This window comes from Oryzias latipes, chromosome 18 (assembly GCF_002234675.1).
Source record: "Oryzias latipes chromosome 18, ASM223467v1".
In the NCBI taxonomy this organism is placed as follows: domain Eukaryota; kingdom Metazoa; phylum Chordata; class Actinopteri; order Beloniformes; family Adrianichthyidae; genus Oryzias; species Oryzias latipes.
Window position 1 is genome coordinate 7,926,023 of NC_019876.2, and position 20,769 is coordinate 7,946,791.

Below are 20,769 nucleotides of genomic sequence, written 5' to 3' on the forward strand. Positions count from 1 at the left end.
TGTCCTAATAAGATACAGTATTAGCTAGAGGCTCTATTTTATCACAGCAAAGCATGGTGTAGATTTTAAAAATAGCAGCCAGCCTCATGGGGGGGGGGGGGGGGGGGGGGGGGTATTATAAGCAACCAAGAACAAAGTGAGAGCACTTTGGGAGGCTACTAAATAAAGAATGTGATGTAAATCACAGATATGGGGAGGAATAAAGCCTTAATTCATGGAGGGTCTTAAAAACCAATTTGCCAGAATGTTTGTTTGTTTTTTTAAATAATGAAAGTGTAGTTAAGAGGAATGATGGTGGAAATAAATGACATGCTGATGTAGCTGTCCTTTCACTGAACCACTTTGTTAATCAGATTGGGTGACTTCCTCCAGGAGCAGTTACTGCGTCATCAGACTTTGATAAGGTCTCAATGACATCATCCTTTACCAGTTGGGAAGGGATGTTCACATCTGTGCATGTTTGATTCATTCAGTCATCATTTATTTTAAAAACTGCTTAACTGTTCGTTCTCTTGATCTCCTTCCTACACAAGTAAATAACGCTTCAAACTCCCGTTTTGTCAGAACTTGCCATCTTTTATAGTAAGGTACGTACATTTACATTACAGCTGTGTTTGTGCTCACGGCAACGGCGACAAAACACCAAGGATGAACGTAATGCGGCTCACATCTCACACCCACACAGTCGCACAGCTGTGTCAGCGCGGACACACTGCTCCCCAAAGACACACACACACACACACACACACACACACACACACACACACAGTTACCGTCTCCAACGCACTCAGCCCACTCTTCAAATCCCATACCACCTAATTTAGGCTTTATTTGACTTCAGTCATGATATATGAAATACCACCGTCACTTACAAAATCAACAACCAGAAGATAAATCAATGTAACATACATTAGAAATCTACATCGGCAAGGAAAAAAAAAAATTAAACTTTAATATTCCACACTTTTTACAGCATTGTGAGATGTGTTTGGTTCTGCTTTCCACGCGAGGTTGCTATCTATAAGAGGAAGAGCAGAAGAAAGAATCGAAGAGGAAAAAAATGAGACATTTAAGACATTCTGCACTGCAAAACCTCCACAGGAACAACTGCTAGTTGCCATGGAGATGTTGCATGTTACTGGTGACAGTCTTTGGAATTGTGTAAAGCTCTACGGTGATCCTTGTGATGCCCCGCCTGCCAACTGAGCCCCAATGACTTTAAAGTGAATTAATAGGTGAATGGTTAATGACATCACTTGGAATGCGCCACTACCCTTTGACCCAATCTTTAAAGTTCACTCTCCTTCACAACTGAAAGTCCCCCCCCAAAAAAAGAACTGTCCAGCAGGAGGTACGTCTCATGCTATCCAGATGGCACCAGGTCATAGCAGCATTCTAATCCTCCGACATGTCGTGCCACTTGGCAATCTGACGCCGCGGATGGTCACAGATCTCCCTCCAGTGCTCGCCGGCAGTGCCTGCCGCCGCCGTCCCCAGGACCAGGCGGCCGATTGCACCGTTGGAGGAGCGGGAGTTGTCAGAGTCCATCAGCAGAAGCTCGATGCTGGTGTCTCGCAGACCCTCTTCGGAGGGCAGGTCAAAGTAAAAGAGCTCGTTGAAGACGGGGTTGGGAGAGCACTTCTTCACATGGGTCTTCTTCTTGCAGATGCGCTTTTTTCCATGGTACATGTTCACCTTGACGTATGCATCTGGAGGAGGAGAAGGGCAAGACAGTGAGGCAAGAGAAACTATCATTTAAAAAGCATTGAGGAGGGAGATCATTCCTGTATCGGATCAATGCACCAATCAATAACAAGGAAGTGATGGATGCAGATGATGACAGAAGACGCTGACTGGGAAATCATTGTGTGTCACTAAAGGGCTTTCTATCACATACTAATCAGATAACTTTGATGCGCTGGTGGTGTCTCTAAGGCAACCATCTCTATCACTCTAAAGTAGTCCTGACTTTAACGACAAAATCTTTTCGATCTACTCTAATTGAATGGGTTTTTAAAAAGGTTGCGTTCTGGATCAGCGTACCTGTGGGCCCGTTGTTTTCAGTTCTGGGAATGTGACGAGCTTTGAGGACGACCACAGTCAGAGTGTTGGTGGTGGACTGGTAGCACAGAGACAGCAGCAGCTCCCCTCGGCCTGAAGACTTCTGTGGAGAATTGAAGAGCAATGATGAACGAGGAAGCAGAAAACACGATATTTAGAATAACCAACCTTATAAATAACCTCTTATTGGCAAAGAAAACCCTTGTTATATCTCTCATTATGTTGCGATCTTTGAGCTGCACTCACACCAAAAGTGATTTGTGTGGCAGGGACATCCAGTTTTACTATCTCATGTCAATGGACAGACGCAATCAGAGGCCCTGCAGCGCATTTTGAGCATCAGGCGCTGTGCAGCGATCTAGCAGCAACAGATTTTGGACTTCGCGGGATGATATCTCCAGAGATCAAATATCTGAACGTTGGCGAAGAATTTGCGCTGTTCTAACCCACATCTGTCAAACTCAAGGCCCGGGGGCCAAATGTGGCCCTCCGTGTCATTTTCTGTGGCCCCCGAGAGCATAAAAGTTTTTTCATTTCTTAAAATAAAATAAATAATTGGTGTGTATTTATTCATATCTAGGAGAAATCTGACTGGAAATATTGGATTGGGCAACTATACATTAGGACTTAAACACTGTTCATATAACCTAACCTAAAAGAACCAAATTTTAAAGGATTCATGCTAGAGTAACAAGCAAACATATGTTTTCTATGTAACAGAAACTGTCACTTTAAAAAGTTATTACATAAATAAATGAGTAATTTAACATTAAGGAGTAGTTACATTTATTTTTCATTAGTTACATGTATATGTCATATCTGGCCCTTGAGGACAACCACTATGCTGATTTGGCCCTCAGTGAAAATGAGTTTGACACCCCTGTTCTAACCAATCAGGACCTCGGCTTCAGTCCTTGACATGTTCATGTTGTGATCAGCAGATGGGGTCCAAAACCAACATGTAGGAGAATCTGATGATTGCCATTTGTTTTCCTCTAAACCTTTACGATACTTGCGTATTTTAATTGAGACAACAAAAAGGTCCACTAATTTTATTCTTGCAGGACGGGAATTTGATTCTTGAATCACATTCGGTGTGATTGTCAGTCAGATACACAGTTGCTCCCCATACATTTGGTGCTATGCATGCTAAATAAAAACTTAAATTGATGCTATTCTATCTCTTTCAAATGGTGTTTAGCTACTTTGTTCTGTTATTTTTGTATCTAAACGAACCAAAACCCACCTCACTGAATTTGTCTTATTTTTTTATTGTTTTTAGTCTTAAGTGTGCCGCCGAATGTGAGCATCAGATGCTGTGATCACACCCAACGGATCTGCCATCCTGTCATGACGATAGGAAAATAGCACACAGACAACCTCCAGCCTTGACCTATAATTCCACATCTCCAAAAACAGATGCTGCGTCCTTATTTTAACACATTATTTCTTAGGAGAGCTTAAAGAACCGCGGTGACATGATTCCTTTGTTCTCGAGTCCCTTTCATGGCTGTGCAGCTCAGCTTATGCAGCATTGATTGCATGCACTGCTGCACAGTCACACCCAACCACCCTCAGTGGTGAGACTTAACCCACCCCATGCACACAAAGAGAGCCACCACCCTGCAAGCAAGAGGGTGGACCTATCAGCCAAAACAATAATTGTACCGCCTTACAATAACTTGGATAAATTAAAATAGACAATGTCATAATTATGTCAAATACTTTTTTAAGCAGCACAATGTATAGTCTTTGGAAAATACAAATTTATTTTCCTTTTTTTTACCTAATGATAATCTATGTGTTAAAACTGAAATTCCAATGCCAAATAAAACACTTTTAGATATTCATTAGCAGTGTAATCAGATTTCCTCCCACTTTGGCTGTAATCAGGAGCTGCGGTTGTTAGAATTTAGATCTTTTTAGTACAAAGAGAGCTAAAGAAATATAAAGTAATTATATTCTCTCTGTGGTAAATGAAAAAAATATGTTGTTTATGAGCACATAAAGCTTTCACTTGACACTTCTCATTCTGACTGCCATTTCCCAGCACTCCTCTGGAGAGCTGTATCATATGTACTGATCGTTAAAGATATGACCGAAAGCTCATATTTCCCAGTAGAATGCAATGCACCCCATCACCTCATGGCTCAGAGGTGGAGCTTTAGTGAAGCCCTATTGAAACTCTCTCAATATATAAATCTGTAATTTATTTTATATTGTCTAAATTACATCTACAAGCAAAAAAAACTGTAAGGTATCAGCATACCAGCTATTTCTGACCATTAAATTAGTCATATTTTAGTCTAACATTTAAGATAGGATTGCAGAGTTGAGACTATTCCTTGCAGTTATCTGGAAAGAGGAAGACTGGAAAACAGATCCATTGATGCACCAATCCATACTAGAGTGCAGGAGTTACCCTGTTTACTGAATTCTCATCTAGATTGAAGTTTTTAAGTAATTGGACTTACATTTTAATTCTTTTACATTAAGCATCCCTTCAAAAAACCCTTAATTTTCTCCTGTTGACATAACTGCCTTCATAACACAGCAAACTTAAAAAAGCTTCTAAAAATTGTTACATTCAAGACAATCAATAAAACAATTGAAACTTGAAACATAACTGAGCTCCCACCACTGCCTTTTAAATCTACTCAATCACCCAGTGTCCGTTTACAAATCTATTCCTGCAATGATGTCAGAGAGACACTTTTTTCTGTCTTCTCCCCCTTGGCTTCATGGGACTTTTGCTCTTGTTTTTTTTTTGTTGGAACAAGCTAACTTTTCTTGGACGTCAGCTTAAGATGTTATGACAGATTTAAAAGGGAAATTGACCTTCAAAAGAGAAAATAAAAGATGTTCTTTTTTTTATCATGCTCCATTTAGTGCTGACTTGATAATAGATGTGCAGTAAAGACTACAACATATTCTCTATGGCTTTGTCCTCAAGAAACTGTGAAGATAAATTGTCTTACGGAAAACCAAAAGTGGCTGAAACATTTGTGTGAGATCGTACCTTGATGTTCCTCTTGATAATCTCTCGGCTCATTAGCACGCGTCCCTCTGACAAGTCGATCCCAGACAAAGGAACGAGGGTCTCTCCGATGACTTCGTCACGGGAGAAGCGGTCAAAGCTCAGCACCATGAAGTGAAGGGACAATTCCGTCACTCGGGACAAAGAGATCCCGTAGAAACTGAAGGTTTCGTCGAAAGAGGGGTCAAGGGTCTTTCGAAGGACTCTGGTTTTCACTCGGTGCTTTTTTTCTGGGAGCAGAGTTAGCTTGATATAGGGGTCAGAGGTGAGGGACTGTTCATCCGTTGGAGATAGACCATTGGCCTCCTGTATAAGAAAGTAGCATAAACCACCAGAGATTAAATAGAATGCATACAAGCTAAAACAATTATACCAAAGGTTTAGACCCTTTACATTACCTTGATGTGAACAATGAATGCCTTCTTTTCTTGTTGGTATTCAAGGGAAAAGTGGAGAGTACCCAGGCCATTCTCCTTCTCCTCCACATGAGCTCTCTCCACACCTGGAGTTGGTGCCTGGCTGGAGAGGTTGCTGAATGGTGAAGGGAGGTCATGGCGGTCCATCGCACCAGGTTGGGTAAACCCTGCGTGTGGAGAGGGCAGCTCCAGATCTGGAGAGCACCTCACCTTCTGATGGTGGTGGTGAAAAGGTTTGGTGGTAAAATTGCCATTGAGATCCCGCTTCTCAAGGTCCAAATGCAGAGCCGGCCTGGAACCGTTTGGGCTTGTTGCAAGTTTACTGGTGCTTGATGGACTCATTGGCGTGGTGTGGCAGTTTCCGTTGACATCTGTTTTACCGGCGTCATTGACTGTTGTGGTGGCAGCTGCGGCAAACTTCTTCTTGCCACTCAGGCTTTCCGGGTAGATGTCTACCCCTTTGAGCATGTGCACAAACTTGTATGGGGGCGTCTTTTGGGATTTGGTGTTTTTGCGCTGGCAGCAGATCCAAGTGAAGGCTGACACAGTGAAGACGAGGCCAAAAACACTCACTACGGCAACGCCCACCGGTACTGCCACTGTGGAGGGGAGCAGACAAGGACAAGGACAGCAGTTTGTTAGAAAAAGTAGATAACTCTTGACAATCGTTGTGGCATGTAGGCATCTGTTTACACCCGTCAACTGAAACATTTCCTTCTGCACTTGTACTGAAGCAACTTCATCCATTTTGTATCTGAGGCTGACGCAAGCTGCAGCCTTGAGTCAGAAGGAGTAAAACACAATGCGATCTGTTCAGCCCAATTACCGGATTCATTTCCAAACAGGAAACAGCTGGTATTAGTAAAGAGCTGTTGGGAAAACCGCATAAAGCCATAAGCAGCCAATTTATCAAGGATTTTACAGGTATGATAATGTAGACAGTTACCACTTGATTTAGTAGTCTAAATACCTGAATACCATCTAATCATGAAAAGAATATGATATTTTGTTGAGGAGATGTAGATTTTTGGGCGTTAATTGTGGAAAATTTCCATAATGACATTATGAGATTAACTGTCTACTATTAAACGTATTGTGGTATGCTTATAGAAACATTATATGAACACTGTTGAATGCCTTTTTTTTTCTTTCATCGTGCTGAACTTTGACTCAACAACAATCCTGCTGCCAGATCTAATGGGTTTCAATTAAGAGAGGAAACAGACCATCAAGAGGACCGATCAGCCACGTCTACAAACCCATCAAAATGTCAAAAAGCAGTGGCAGTGAGCGATCACTCATGTCGTTCACGTGATCAAAGCTAATGTGTTATTTTTCCCATTCAACTCACACAATCTGTGACGTCCATGTCAACACTAAGGCTATATACTGTGCCATTTTCTAATGTACCATTGAAGATGTCATTTGCATGTTATGCCTCAGTTTTCCCTTTAAATGCAGCGATAATCTTTTTTTATTGCTTCTCATTATTATGTAAGAGGGCGATGTGAGGAATGTTGAACTCCTATCACTTTTAAATCACAGCACTTCTACATAATGTTTTCCTCCTTTCTGCTTATATATATTTCATGCTGGTGCCCTGGGTGGAATGGTGTTCAAGGCTGGAACGACAGATGGCTGACGCTACGGGGGGGCTGTGAAGGAACTGCTAAAGAGTGAGGACATGAAACGGTGGGTATTTCCAGGCTTTTTTTTTAATTATATTGATGCCTGTCTGCTTTTGTTGAACCCAGAAGACAATTATAACTCCACTTTGTCAACTATTGATGTTCTATGCAATGTAGCCCAACCTCCACCCAACGGATTAGTGTCCTGCTGATTAATTGACACCTCTAAGATCATTGCAAACTGGAGATAGCAGGAGGTTTTGACTAGAGTAAGGGAAATCAAACACTTTTAACTGAAAATATTGTGCATAATTGACTGTGAATGAACAAATGAAATAAAAACTTAAATGCAAAACCTCTTAATTTGGTGAATTAAAAAAAAACTCTTTCCAACAACACATTTCTAGCATCTCTGAGTAATGAGGAACCCAACACCAGCCTACTCATCCATCCACACCAGGTGGTGTCCCTTCGCATTAAATCACATCATGCAAAGGATGAAGCGTGAGTGTGTTGGATGGACTCACCGGGCTCAGCTCCGCTCTCCATCATTGGAGCCATTATCGCTGTCCAAGGTCCTGAAAGGGTCTACAATGAGCTCTCCTCTTCAGCTGAATCTCCAGCTGTTTCTTTCTTAAAGGGTGTTGAATATTACAGCAGAATATTTTTTCTTAAATAAAAATTTAATAACAAGAAAATTAAAGCCTTGTGATATCCAAAGAGAAGGAAGCTGTGTTCCCACTCTGCTGCTGTTACTCAGTGATGAGTGTCTCAGAGGCGGCAACACCCCTATCCTCTCTTTCTCTCCCTCTCCAGCTTTTTTGTCCGCTTGTTTTTGCAGTCTCTCTCCCATCCACCCTTCTGTCCCCTCCCCCTCCTCGATCCCCTCCTGACAAACGCTGAGCTCATCAGCGCTGACGCAGCGGTGACGAAGGCTGGCTGAGAAGCCCTGGTGAAGCAGCACAACAGACCTGCCAATTTCACTGATTGACGGTCAGGGAATGAACATATTTGTTTTCTGTCTATGTTAATGTGAGCACTTATCTGTTAGAGATTATACGTACAGATTGCTTGAAAAAACTGTATTTTATTAAACATCCAACCTATTTAGATCCCTTAACCCATTTAGCCCCAGAAGGTGTTTCTGTGGGTTAAATATGTTAACCAGAAAGATTCTTAGGCAATGCTCTCATTAACATTTTTAATTTTGACCCTATGAAGACCATCCAATTCCAACCTAATACTGCAACAAAGAAGAAGCTGGAAGAAAGACCACATTTAACATTTATGAAACACTGACCTCTGGTGTCTGAGTAAAATTGTACAGGGAAATAGTCTAAAAAGTATTTAGAAAGTTTAAAAAATAAAACACTAAAAAACTAAAACACTAAAAACTTAAATCGTTTTTTTTTATTATTAAGTTAATAATAGATAATATATTACAAAAGCCACATGCATATACTTCTGACTGTGGTGATAAATAAAAACGACTTATAATACATACCCTTTCCAAAATAGTTGGATGTAATGGAAAAGTGTTCTCTTTTCCACTATTCCATTGAAAGAAATAAACTTTCATAGAATATAGACTCAGGTCAAAATATTTAATTGATTTGAAGTATTTATTCATTTAAATTACTGTTCGTGAAACCCACAAAAACAGAATTTCAAAATATGAGAAAACTTTGGAGATATTTGCCCAAATTTTGCAGGGCATGAATGTTTTAAACTGAGTTTCAAAAGAAAAAAAGGAATCATGTTAATGTAATTAACGTGATTTTTTTTTTCTTTCTAACTAAGGTATATATTTGTATAAACACCTTTTTTAAATTAGGCTAAACTTTATTTATTATTACATTGATTTTATTTGTTGTGTTTTTTGTTGGACGCCCAGGAAAAATGGGGTTCTGTGAGGAGATGGATCAACTGATGTACATGTGATGTTAATAAACGCACATTTAGTCTCTCTGTGATTTATGTGAAATCCATTATTGTTTTTTTTTTTTTTTTCACTTGTCCTGTCTGACAGCTGGGCAAACAAATGATAGCTGGAGACCCGCCCCCACGCTCCAGGCAGCCCCCTGCCCCCAGGCCACGGTTAGTCCAGGAGAGAGCAAGGCAGAGACCCCCCCCAGGAGGAGGACGCCCAAGAGGAAGGAGGGTCCCCAAGGGCTGTTTTAATATGGCCTGACCAGGCTCACCAGCAGTTGGAAAATATGAAAAAGGCCCGCGCCCCAGGAGCCAGGACCAGAACCCACACCACAGGGACACGGACACCCACAGGCTCAGATGTGATGTGATCCCTGGCTCTTGGTCTTGCCAGAGAACTCAGGGATCCCTCCCCCTGCGTGGAGAGAGGGCTGCCGGGCCCAGGAAGCCAGCACCCAAGGGACACGGTCGCCGTCACCGAGGGCCTGGTAGGCCCCTCTGGGGATAGGGTAGGGGACAGATTGTCAGAGGTTCCACCTTCCTTGTGAAATGCATGTGTGTGTGTGTTTGTGAGGGTGTGTGTGCATGTATGTGTGTTTGTGTTGGAATGTATATTTTGGGGAGTAAAAGGTGTTTGTACTAAGGGGGTGCAGTTAAAATTGGCAGGTAGGGTACTGACAGGACATCTGCTGCTTGCTGGCAGTGATGTCCAAGCACCCCCCCACCAAGGGTCCTATAGGGTCCAAGGTGCAATTAAAACCGGGGGGGGGGGGGGGGGCTATTCCATACGGCAACTATGGGAGGGGGACCACTGCCAAGTAGCTACTCCCGCCAAGGTGCATCGCAGACTGACCCTCCCCCCCCCAATCACCCTATTAAGAGATTATAAGAGGAAGAGGGTAAGTCGGGGACAGCTGGTAGACTGTCCCCATTATTTTTTATTGAACTTGTAAAAACAAATTAAAAATTCTTGGAGTATAAGTCCCTGTTTTTTGTATGATTTTGGCAAGGGATGCAACTTATGCACAGGTGTGACTTATACAAGTCAAAAAAAAGATATTAAAAAAATAGTCATTGTGTTTTTTGTTTTTCTACAAACAGCCACTAGAGGGCACTGTAAAGAGATAAGATAAGATGAAACATGCCCTAATTGTCACTCTCCACTTGGACAATAAAATTGAAGCAGTCGACATCAAAGTGCAAACAACAAATCTAACAAAGTTATAATAAAAATGTTTATGTACAATATCTACAGAGTCTACCAAGGAAGTGTGCAAATATGTAAAATATGAAATGTGCAAACAAAAAAATGTCTGTAATTATGTGCAGAGTAATATTAAAATGCGTGTATTTGTATTTACTTCTGGCAGCAACACAGGAGAAGAAGCACCGCCCCTTCTTACCTTCTAAGCAAAATTGTTCAACAAAGACGATGAAGAACTCAATGGATTTAGTGATTTTTGTTTTTTAGTTGCATAAAGAATTTAGTTGACTTGTTAGCATGTTCTTTACACTATGGTTGTCTGAATAAGTGTTTATATGTTACACTAACATACTAGACACATATTCAATTCCTCTTATGTTTCATGCAGTTAATAAGCATCACTGTTTTACGACCTGTGCATGTTTTCAATCTAAAATTGTCTATTCAATCTATTAATGGTCTATTATTCCATTATGATTGCCTTTCAGTGTGAAATGTCTGTTTTTGGTCCAATGTTTTTTGTAAATAAATTGTGACCATTACAACATGAGGTTATGAGTCTTCTAAAACACAAAGTGTGTATTTGAATAACCCCCTTTTGTCATTTAGACTAAACTTTCTTTCTATTGATTATATTTGTAACCATTTCTTGTTGGAACACACTGAATCACTATCACTATCACTTCAATGAAAATGAAACTGAGTGTAACATTTCACTAAAAACGAATCTTGACTGTGTTGTGACTCAGGTTATCAGATCAAAGCTCTTTTTTGATTGGCTAACAGCTAGTGATGGGCTAAACCACACGATACTGATAACTATTTACATATAATAATCTGTACCAGTAACTCGGGTGGTAGAGCAGGTCGTCCAACGACCAAAAGGTTGGCGGATTGATCCCCGCTCTCTCCAGCCAGCTGTAGCCCCCCTGAGCGCGGCTAGTCTGCAGCTCACCGCTCCCCCCAGGGGATGGGTTAAAGTGTGGAGAACAAATTCCCCATTGTGGGATAAGTAAAAAAGTAAATTAATTTAGATATTATTGAAAAATTGCGTGGGTTTCCCATTTAATAGTTTTTGTTTGGCTTCACTTTTCATCTAAGACTGTTGTTCAAAGTTAGTAGTAGGTAGTGTCCCCAGTGGTCAGCGTGCATATTGCAGGTAATGCTTATTTTTACATTCTAGAACCGTTACTCTAGCTATTAGTTTGAGATTTTAAAATGGATTATAATATATTGAAATGTAACCACAATATTTTCACTCATTCAAAGCATTAATTCAATTTTGTCATGATAGGGTTAGGGTCCACTTCAGTGACGTGCAGTCAGGAGAGGCAGGTGAGGCACAGCCTCACCTGTCATTATGGGAAGAAAAGAGAACAAATAAATTCAATTATTATATTTAATCAGTAAGTTGTGCTTTGCGGTCATTTTCCATTTAAATGTACCATTTTTGGGTGTTTTTTCTTTTCAAAATCGCTGAATTTCCGCATTTGCCGTTCAGATACTAAGTGACGTGCGATGAGGCACCAGCCCGCTGAGCCTCACCTTGGATTGCGCAATACCTATGCAGTCAGACGGTACTGCTGTCTCTCTGTATGTCGGTTCAATCACTTGTACTATATGAGCTGAGTTTAAATAATTTAGCAGATGTATATGATGCACAGTGCTTGTTTTTATAAATAACTGTATGTGAGGGACGTGTTTCTTGTGCTGAGCGCTAAACGACGGCGAAAAAGCCGCTGGGTGAGGCCAGCAGTTCTCGTGCCTCATGTTGCAGTTCTCGTGCCTCATGTTAGGGGGCGCCGGTGAGCCCTGAGATTATGACGCTAAAAAATACTAGAAGAAGTGATAGGAAGCGGCAACTCATTTTCTTCAGAAGGAGCGGCGTATGGACTTTATTTACAACTAAAGGTAAGACGATAATAACGTTTGTGCTTTTTTCTATGCTGCAGTTTGTATATGAAAAAAAACATGTTGAAATTATATTTTAAACAAAACGTTAACTGTTGTCAATCAAATGGTGAATAAGCTACTCAGTTATTTATACTCATGGTTCATATGTTTGTAAATCTGACTGATGACGTCAGTGCCTCACCAGCCATTAACCTCACCGCACGTCACTGGTCCACTTGTTTCTTGAGTATATTTATACTGTTGTTGTCTCTGCGGCCCGAAGTATTCTGAATTCTGCAATTAGCTCAAGAAATCGCTTTAGCTCATTCTTCATGACTGTAACAGTCTTAGGCCGGCTTTACACTGCAGATCTTGATGCTCATATCCGATTTTCTGACTATATCCGATTTCTTTGACGACCCGCTTACATCATCTTTTAAAAGTGACCCATATCTGATTTTTGCATTTACACTATACAATGCTGAAACTATCAAACGTAGACATTCAGAGGACTACCTAGCAGTATTTCCGCCCTCCGCGGACCTTTTTCGGACTTTTGTGATTGTGGTTGTCATAGGGGCAACGCAGCGACGGAAGGAGGCGTTGCCTTGGGCGCTCCTGACAGGATGCACGGGGTAGTAAAAATGAGGGCTGGTCGGCCGTCTTATGTGCTCTCTCTGAGTTTTGAATGAGGAAGTGTTTGCAGACGTGCTGTACTAACAGTTTGATCCAAGTGTTGAACCTTTCCTGCGCGATGACTTCTCTTTTTCTGACCGTAGTCAGAAACACACGGGAGATGTCCTCGGGGTTCTCTTTTCTGTTCTGAACCCTCAGCCTCCAGAATGGGCTAAGAGACTCCAAAACTTTTGGGCGAGACACCTTATTTTTAATTTACGGTTCTCCGACAGTCCCCCGCTCCGCGCTCACACCCACTCTCTCTCCTTACACACACACACACGCGTGCGCGCGCTCACACACACACATGGTCCCCATCATACACGCCCCCCAAAGAAATAAACGGCTTCTAGCCTGCTGTTCCATAGCAACGATGTCCCGCTTCATTAGTTACCGTTTGCGTCCGGACCGGGACCGGACCGGACATAACAGCGGTTTCCAACTACGGTCTGAAGCCTGAGGCTGAAAGGTAACACGCTGACAGCAACATGAGCGCACAAAAAGCACCTTAATAAGTCATGTGATCTCAGTTGGTGGTGTCCTGAGTTGACGTCACTGACGTACGACTCGCATTTACTGGGGAATATCCGATTTGTCTTCTTACATGGCACACACAAATGCACGTATCCGATTTGTTTCCGATTTATTTCCACATATGAGAGAGGCCTGTATCCGATCTGAGAAAAACGGAATCCATGCGCTTTTGTCCTGCTTACACATTCACCGATCATATCCGATCTGTGCCACGTGAGAGGAAAAAATCGGAATTGGGTCACTTGAACCATGTGGTGTAAAGGCGGCCTTAGTCAAGCCTTTAAGCGCATTTTTCATGTCTTTGATGTCTCTTGGTATTTCTTCAGGTACATGGTCGGCTCTCTTTTTGCAGTGTTAAATTAGGTCTTTAGACGGTTAAAGTCGGTGCTAACTGCCGAGGTCAACCAATGTGTTCCTGTTGATGTTGACCCAGAATCCCACCGGCGTATTCCTCATGCGTCCAGGAAGGCTCTGATTTATCCAGATGATGCCTTGAAGTGGAATCATGGCTTCCAAGTGGCTTCATCCACCTGAGACAGGTGCTGAGAAACAAAGTTTATGTCTTTCCTGAAGTTACTAGGTTTTAGATTCATCTATGAATCCAAGACAGCAAGTTCAAGCTGCACAAAACTGATGTCCATGTGATGTTCATAAAGGCACACTTAGTCTCTCTAAATGATGTGAACTCAACTGGACATTTTGCTGCAGATGCCAAAGTTAATGTTTCAAGCTTTTTCTGTCTTGTCTGAAAAATAAAATAAAGAACAATTCTTTTACTTTTTTTTTAAACTTGTAAAAAACAAATTCCATATTTTTTGGAGTAAAAGTCGCTGTTTTGTTGACAAAGATGTGCTTTATGCACCAGCGCAACTTTGTTTTCTCCTTTATTATGTATTTGTTTCCTGCTGCGACTTAACTCCGACTGACAGTACGGAAAATATGTCGATTTTCCTGTGCCTTCCCCTCAATTTTCCCTCAAATGAAACTACACAGTGTCACTTTACTGAAAACGAAAGAGTATAACATTTCACTTAAAACGAGTCTTGACATGAATCACAGCTCTTTTTTTTCCTTTAAACTTGTCCTGTCCAACAGCCGAGCCAACAGATGAGAGTTGAAGGCCTCTTATGTTGGACAGATTTTACTGTTACAACATGAGGTTATGAGTCTTCTAAAACACAAGGTGTGTATTTGAATAAGCCCCTTTTGTCATTTAGACTAAACTTTATTTCTATTGATTACATTTGCAACCATCTCTTGTTGGAACACACTAATTCACTATCACTTCACTGAAAAGGAAACTTAGTTTAACATTACACTAAAAACGAATCTTGACTGTGTTGTGACTCAGGTTATCAGATCAAAGCTCTTTTTTGATTGGCTAACAGCTAGTGATGGGCTAAACCACACGTGTAATATTTGAGACGATACTGATTACTATTTACATATAATATTCTGTACCAGTTACTGGTGATTTTTGTCATTCTTGAAATTTTGGGAGTATCGATACCAATGTTGATACTTTCATTACTACTAACAACCGACTACGCTCTATTGAGAGCACACACACAGACACCCCCCACCACCATGTAGATCAGCTAACATCCTAATGAATAAAACGCCTTAATTTAGATATGATAGAAAAATTGGGTGAGACTCACGTTTAATAGTTTTGTTTGGCTTCATTGTCTTAATATTGGAACGGTACTGAGGGTGGACTATGGAAAGGTTTCAGAAAAATCCCTGCTTGTGTTGACTAAAAAACACCTTGTTCGGACTCTGCGTTCTTCAACCCTCTCTTTGATTTCTCTGTTGTGTGGTTCCTTAGGGTTCCCTCTTTTTGGTGTCCCTTCCTATGGTGAACACTTCAACTCTCCATACTGCAGGATATAGTTGCTTGACAGAGAAAGCACGTTGGACGGACACCTCCACAGGTTTCTGCTAAACCAGATAAACCAGCCTCTGCTGGAACGTATATATGTGGTTCAGCGCTGTCAGGAGTATTCATCAGGACGTCTCTTGCCTGGACTTCATCTGCTTTGTCAGGGGACCCAAAGCTGGTATTCTGCCCAGAATTCTTTTCTGGGAGCGTCAATCTCTCTCTCTGTATTTTATCAAAAAATGTTTGCGTATGTTTTAATTTTTGTTTTTCTTTCTTTTAGATTCTCCTCTCTTCACTATTTTTGGACAGGTCTAAACTGACCCTCCAAGGTCCTTGGTGTTCTCTGTCACATAATACTGTTGTAAAATTCTAAAAATTCTTGGATAACTTTTACTGAAATACAATGACTTGGTTTTAACACATTTCTTAAAAAAAAGTTCATATTTTAAGTAAAAGTAAGATTTTTTTATTATTAGATATTAACTGTAGGCTGACCTGAAGTGAGTGAGCTCTTCGTTACAGCAGCTCAAATTGGACTTGTGTTGTAAAAAAACAATTTTCATAACTAATTATAAAAAAAAGACCGACCTTCCAGGATCTGCTTTTTTTTAATTCACTCTGATGTTTAAGAGAAAATCATAAGGAGAAGCGAAAATGTAACATGTAGCGTGAAATAGATGAATATGAAATATTCTCTCCTAAAGTTGGTAGAAAATGTATTAAACTGGAAATTTGATAAAATAATCTTCTGGGCACCGCCTTCATAATGAAGGAAAAATATTACTCATTAACTATCAGCAGTCGACTATAATCAGTAAAGTAATGATCGATTTTATAAATCTTTCAACCGTAGGCCATTCATACCTTTGGTCACGTTTGAAAAATCTATTTTACAATAAAGGCATCAAAATTGCAAAAAGGTTGGAGTCAGTCTATGAAATTAGCTGGAGACCAAAAATGTTGGAAAAGAAGAAGGCATTAGAACCAAAGAGACACGTGAAAAACTCTGGCTTAATCTCATGACATAAACAAGATTAGATTTTCTTTTAAATTTCTATTTTTTCATTTTCTTTAACCATATGACACCCAAAACCTACTTACTTTTGCTGTAAACTTTTTAGGGGGAACTTATGAAATTACCTTTTTTTTCTTTTAGAGTAGAGATGGAAGCAACAGCCTGGATGAGAAACAAAAAAGTGTCCGGTCTCGGAGCCGCCAAGAGCCTTTTCTTTATTTTCTGTCTGCTGACTCTGATCTCCCAGACGAGCTGCAATTTGGACAAGCAAGAACTGGTAAATAAAAAATCTGCAACAGCCTTTTATATTCAAAAAATAGAAAACACAATTCTGCAGAAGAAAAAACACATGTTGCTTCTCACTGATGACTTACAGGCCAAGTTGAAACAAGGTAACCAGTTTCTGAAAGAGCAACTGGAAGCATTGAAGGTCTGTATTTTATTTTTTGACAAATTTTCTCTTTTCAAATGTGCTTTACAGTGTTAAATTTTCCAATTCAATTCAATTTTATTTGTATAGCCCAAAGTCAAAACAACAGTCGTCTCAATGGGCTTCGTATCGGTAATTGAAAAAGTGAAACATGACCTCAAAAGGATCATGAATACAAAGAGTTCAATAGGAAAAATACAAAATTGAACTAACAAACTGACTAAACTAAACAGGCATCCCTTCCCTTAGACCCCCCTTTGCGTTAAGGAAAAACTCCAAAAAAAAAACGGATTCCGGGAAAAAAAAAAAGAAACCTCAAGGGTGTCTACATGAAGGAGGGATCTTCCCCCAGGACGGACAGGCGATTTACCAGAACTCATAGAGAATAATTAACTTATCTAAATCTACAACTACATATATAAAGTCCAGCAGACGAGCTTCATCCAGCCGTGGTTGGAGGGACAGTCAAAGGCGCGAGTCGAGCCGGAGACAGGATCCACAGCCAGGTGTAGGAGCAGGAGCAGAGAAGAGGTACTCGGTCAGGTACAGGAGCACGGATGAACCAACTGGAATCTGGAAGCACTCCCACTCCCCAGGAGGGGAGAGGAAAAGAGGGACAATGCATGAATCACACTGCAGAAAACAGAGGGAACTAAATGATGAATAATGATCAAGAATAGAGAAGAGGAAGGGTAGAAGTAGATGAGAAAAGAGGACAGAACCCCAGTGCACCATAGTTACCCCAGCTTCAACTTCTAGCAGCCTACGAAAAACTAATAGTAATTTTTATTAAGTTTAATTTAAACACATTAACATTAAGTTAAACAATCTGTCCAAAGAGGAATGTTTTCAGTCTAACTTTGAATGTAGAAACTGTGTCGGCCTCTCTTACATGAGCTGGGAGTTTATTCCATAAAACAGGGGCTTGAATCATTTTTTTGAGTGTACCTCCAACCGTACTTTACAAATTCCCTGAACCACAAGCTGTCCTGCATTTTGTGAGCAGTGTTATGTTTGTATTTTCAGTTTAATTAATGCAAAACACATAAAAAGAATAACAAACGGATTAATTTAAGATCCAATTACTTGGTTTAAAAAGCAGTTGTGTCAAAAATGCAACTTTTTTTCTAATATGTAAAATATAAATCTTTGGATTTTGTGTTGTTGAATCATTTTTATTTTTTCTTAACACCAGGCTGATCAGAAGTCGCTGAGCAGCATTTTAGAGTTTGTAGCGATACCAGACCAGTGGATGAAACGCCTGACGGATTTAAAGGACAATTTACCCAACGGTTCTCCGGAAATAACCAAAGTTGTGAAACATTTTGTTCAAACGATTGAGAATACAGACACATTGGTGAAGGAGTCAAAAGAGAAACTTATTGAGTTGGAAAAACAAAGTGCCGCCATTGAAAATTGGTTTAATGAAAATGCCATGCTTTTCGATTTGATTGAAAAGATGCACGATGAATTTTAATTTTTCTTTTTCTCTTTGTTCTTGTTTTGCCTGATCCTAAAATGTTTACTTCTCAGCTTACCTTTTAATGGCTATAGCAGCTGCCAATCAAAAACTATTTTTCTATAGTAATTACAATGTGAAGATGCAAATTGGTTTGGGATTACAAAAGAGACAGGATCTCAGTAGTTCAGTTCAAAAGCTGCATTTCTGCTATAATCTGTTTAAATCTAATAGAAAATACTTCAGTTATTGAAGCACAAAAAAATTCATGAGAATTATAAAAAAATTAATTACTTTTTTTCTTTCACATAGAGCATTTCTTGTACAGATTTGTGCACGTTTCTGTGTAAATGTTAGCATAAACACCCATGCTTTTCTTCCTAAAGTTCTTTATGCAGATGTAACAAATGTTGGTGTTGTAACATTGTTTATGCATTGTGCTACAGAGAGGTTGTGCTGAAGAACCATTAGAAGCTAAATTTTGTTTCAAAGATGAGTGGGGCTTAACCCTTAAACAGTTTGTGGGTTTCTAAAATGCACTCTGTGACCCCGCAAAGCATTTTCACTGAAAGCATGTGCAAAAACTGTAATGAACGCTGATGTTTCCTCCACAGACTCTTGATTTACTTTTATTGGGTCACAATTTACACAACTTGATTCTCAAATAGTGGACGGTTGTAGAGAAAATCATTTCTCAAAGCCTGATTTGAATGTTGTTCATCTGCACATTTTTACTTTCATTTTTGCAGAAACTGTAGTTCACAAATTTGCCACTAGGTTGTAGTATTTTATGAAAAGTTGCTTGAACAAAAACGTTTCTTGTTGGGACATTTTTTATTTTACAATATTTTGGAATTTAGGAACGGCCGCCTGTAGATCATTCCTGCTGTTGATGACGACTGATTTATTTTGTCACATTAGACACATCTCATAAAACAGGTAAATAAAACAAAATATTGTGCGTTTGAACCTGCAGTGTGTGGGTAACTGGGCTCATTTTTGTGTTGTTTGTCACTATATGAACTTTTAGAATGGACCAACTGTGTAAGACGCATCCATCTATCGATGCTTGTTAGATGTTAGTATCTGCGTTTAATAAAAGCATCCGTCTGTGTGTTAAACTGAAAAAAGGAATCTTGTCTCTGGTTGTTTTTAGAAGTTTAAAAGACCAGAAAAAAATTATAGTAGTAACATCAACTGTAGGATACGATCTCTGATCCCCATGAACACAATCAATGTTGGTTTTGTTTTCTTAATCAATGACACCGTTTGACAGACAACACCTCTTAACCCGTGACACCAGACTACGGCTGTCTCATAAAACCGACACATATTTAGCATTAATTCGAACAGGATAAAATGAGGATAAGTGGGGTACTTTCTCTACATGAGCCATCATTACTGGAAACATTGCAGTAACCTGAAAGTTTGGGCTTCTTATGTGGACGGTCTGAGGCCTTGTGACCAGGTTGCTGACAGTAGATTAGATTAGATCATATTTATCCCATGATGGGGAAATTCAATAGTAGCAGATGATTTCTCCACGACTGGAACTAACCTGATGTCCAAACCTTTTAGTCCCAACAGCACCCTGATTAAGAGTAGCCTGCTGCTCCACCCATGTAGCCCCCACATTCCCCAATGTCCCATGGTTTCTGACCCTGTGACCTTCTAGCCGGCTGTCCTCATGTCCCCAATGCAACGACCGCTGTAAGTCCTGGTCACCTGGGGCCGTCGGGCATTGACGTATTGAGTTGCAAGTTTTGCTCCCTTCAAGCCGGTGGTGGGTTCCTGCTCCTCAACCCACGTAGGAATGTCAGGTGGAAACATCTTCAACAGCTGCTTGAGTACAATGACCTCACCGATGTCCTCCACGCTGTACTGGTCTGGCTTAATCCAACATTGATACTGATCCTTTAGGTCAGGGGTCGGCAACCTTTTTTACTCAAAGAGCCATTTGGGACCGCCTCTAATAAAAAAGAAAGCACTCGGAGCCACAACCCGTTTTGACATCATTATATATATTATGCATGTATATATTATTCAAAGGTGCTCATTACGTTGATTGCGATCGACCGGTCGATCTTCAATGACATGAGAGTAGATCGCGGGCCAGAAAAGATTGAAAAAAAAAGTACTTCATTAAAATCTACCAGCCAATCAAAATCCTCACTGAGAAGTAGGGGACTTGATTGACATGTAGATTGGCCAATCGGAGATCGTCTGAAGCATACGTCGCTGCAAATGCACATTCTTTAAAGGATGATACCGCGGCCGCGTTGGGAGGAGCTACTGGTTCTGGTCTGATCGCTGCATGGAGCGATGTGTTTGTCAATGCATGGTAGACACTGAGAATGTGGAGAGATCAGGTTTATTATTTTGAAGAGTTCTACTTGGTAATCATGTTTCCATGTTTGAGTTCATAAAATCATCCCAGGGAAAGTCTCTGCTTCAACTCCTGCAGTGAAAGCTGCGTCTCAATCTGACGCCCCTGTTTCCATCTCTCTGACAGAGTTTGAAGCCAAAGCCCCTCCCCCGCCTCTCTACCTGCTTTTCCTCTCTACCTGTTCACCTGTTCATATCCTCTGCAGCTGAGATTTGTTTCC

The 20,769-nt window shown here is 40.5% G+C and overlaps 1 protein-coding gene and 2 long non-coding RNA genes across 3 annotated transcripts; 2 read left to right on the forward strand and 1 right to left on the reverse strand.

The window, feature by feature from the left end:
- Positions 1-555: 555 nt before the first annotated feature.
- On the reverse strand, positions 556-7,938 carry syt4 (synaptotagmin 4). Its single transcript, XM_023966358.1, has 5 exons — positions 7,670-7,938; positions 5,497-6,113; positions 5,081-5,404; positions 2,044-2,164; positions 556-1,709 (listed from the first exon to the last, which is right to left on the reverse strand). The coding sequence occupies exons 1-5, from the start codon at positions 7,701-7,703 to the stop codon at positions 1,396-1,398; spliced, it is 1,410 nt and encodes a 469-aa protein (XP_023822126.1). The 5' UTR covers positions 7,704-7,938; the 3' UTR covers positions 556-1,395.
- LOC110017063 lies at positions 6,134-9,433 on the forward strand. The gene is made up of 3 exons (XR_002292374.1): positions 6,134-7,206; positions 7,984-8,135; positions 9,172-9,433. It is a non-coding gene; the product is annotated as an uncharacterized LOC110017063 (long non-coding RNA).
- Positions 9,434-14,727: 5,294 nt separating this feature from the next.
- Positions 14,728-19,132, forward strand: LOC110017133. Its single transcript, XR_002872024.1, has 4 exons — positions 14,728-15,588; positions 16,416-16,551; positions 16,651-16,704; positions 17,900-19,132. It is a non-coding gene; the product is annotated as an uncharacterized LOC110017133 (long non-coding RNA).
- The last annotated feature ends 1,637 nt before the right edge of the window (positions 19,133-20,769 follow it).